Source organism: Aplysia californica, unplaced genomic scaffold, assembly GCF_000002075.1.
Source record: "Aplysia californica isolate F4 #8 unplaced genomic scaffold, AplCal3.0 scaffold01866, whole genome shotgun sequence".
NCBI lineage: Eukaryota > Metazoa > Mollusca > Gastropoda > Aplysiida > Aplysiidae > Aplysia > Aplysia californica.
In genome coordinates, this window is record NW_004799136.1 from 458 (window position 1) to 1,984 (window position 1,527).

Below are 1,527 nucleotides of genomic sequence, written 5' to 3' on the forward strand. Positions count from 1 at the left end.
CTGCCACTCTTTTCTTCCCCTGGGTCATTTTCTTTTTTTTCTTTTGGTCTATCTTGGTAAGAGGGGGCGGGGGGCGGGTGTTCCCAGAACTAAATGTCCAACCAGGATCATTGTACCTGTCTTGATCCTGTTAATCCCCTTTTCTCTCTCTTTAGTTAACCTCCTCTCCCTCTTGTTAACCCCCTCTCCTCTCTTTTTAGTTAATCCCCTCACTCTTCTCTCTCTAGTTAACCCCCTCTCCCTCTCGTTAACCCTATCTCCTCTCTCTTTAGTTAACCCCCTGTCATCTTTCTTTAGTTAACCCTCTCTCTCTTTAGTTAGCCCCCTCTCTTCTCGCTCTCTTTAGTTAACCTCCTGTCCTTCTCATTAACCCCCCCCTCTCTCTAAAATTAACCTTCTCTCCACTCCCCACCATTAACCTTTTCTCCCTATCTCTCCCCACCTTTAACCCTTTCTTCACCCCCTCCATCCCCACCATTACATTAACCCTCTCTCCCCTCCTCTCCTCACCATTGTATTAACCCATTCTCCCCTAAACTTCCCACCATTATTATTACATTAACCCTCTCTCCCCTCCTCTCCCACCCCCAGCGTGTAAGCGGAAAGAACTCGACGTGGACAAATCGCCGGAGGAGAACCGGCCGCCCAAAAAGCCGCGCCTGGTGTTCACCGACATCCAGCGACGGACGCTCCATGCAATTTTCAAAGAGACAAAAAGGCCGTCGAAGGAGATGCAACAGACCATAGCCCAGCAGCTGGGCCTTGAGGTGACCACCGTGGCCAACTTCTTCATGAACGCGCGCCGGAGGTCGCTGGATAAGTGGCAAGACGACAACGGCAACAATAACAGGGAGAGTGTGTCTGGCTGCAACAAGAGCTAACCGCGGGACGCACAGGTGAGAAACACACTTATGTACACACATACATACATATATACACACACACTTAGGTACACACACACTTATGTACACACACATACACAATAGCAACAACAACAACATCAGCTACAACAACAGGGAGAGTGTGGCTGGCCTTTTGGTCTCTTTGAAAATTGCATGGAGCGTCCGTGGCTGGATGTCTGTGAACACCAGGCGGGGCTCTTTGGGAGGGACACACAGGTGAGAACTTGTCACACACTTATGTACACACACACATATATATATATATAAACACACACACACACACACACACACAGACATATATATATATACACATACACATACTTACATACATACACATAAACACACACATATACAGTCACACACACACAATAACATCAACAACGGGAACAATAACAGGGTGGTCTGCTCCTTCTTTCCTATCAAACATCTATCGTCCTTATCTCTCCTCCTTCTTTTTTATGTTTGTTACTCTCTTGTAACACCTCTAATCTTCGGCACTTATATGACCTTATTGTGTTGAAAGTGCCGTAAAACTCATACTAAAACATAATAGGCGAGGAACTTATCACACACTCATGCGCACACACACTACAACAACAACAACTGTTATTATTATTATTATTAT

General features: G+C 45.9%; 1 protein-coding gene across 1 annotated transcript in view; it reads left to right on the forward strand.

Moving 5' to 3' along the window:
- Nucleotides 1-589: 589 nt before the first annotated feature.
- Nucleotides 590-1,527, forward strand: part of LOC118479081 (hepatocyte nuclear factor 6-like) — a gene marked incomplete at its 5' end in the record, with an annotated part of 1,415 nt that continues 477 nt past the window's right edge. Inside the window, 1 exon segment of the mRNA XM_035973716.1 lies at nt 590-896. Coding sequence (XP_035829609.1) covers nt 590-881 — 292 coding nt within the window.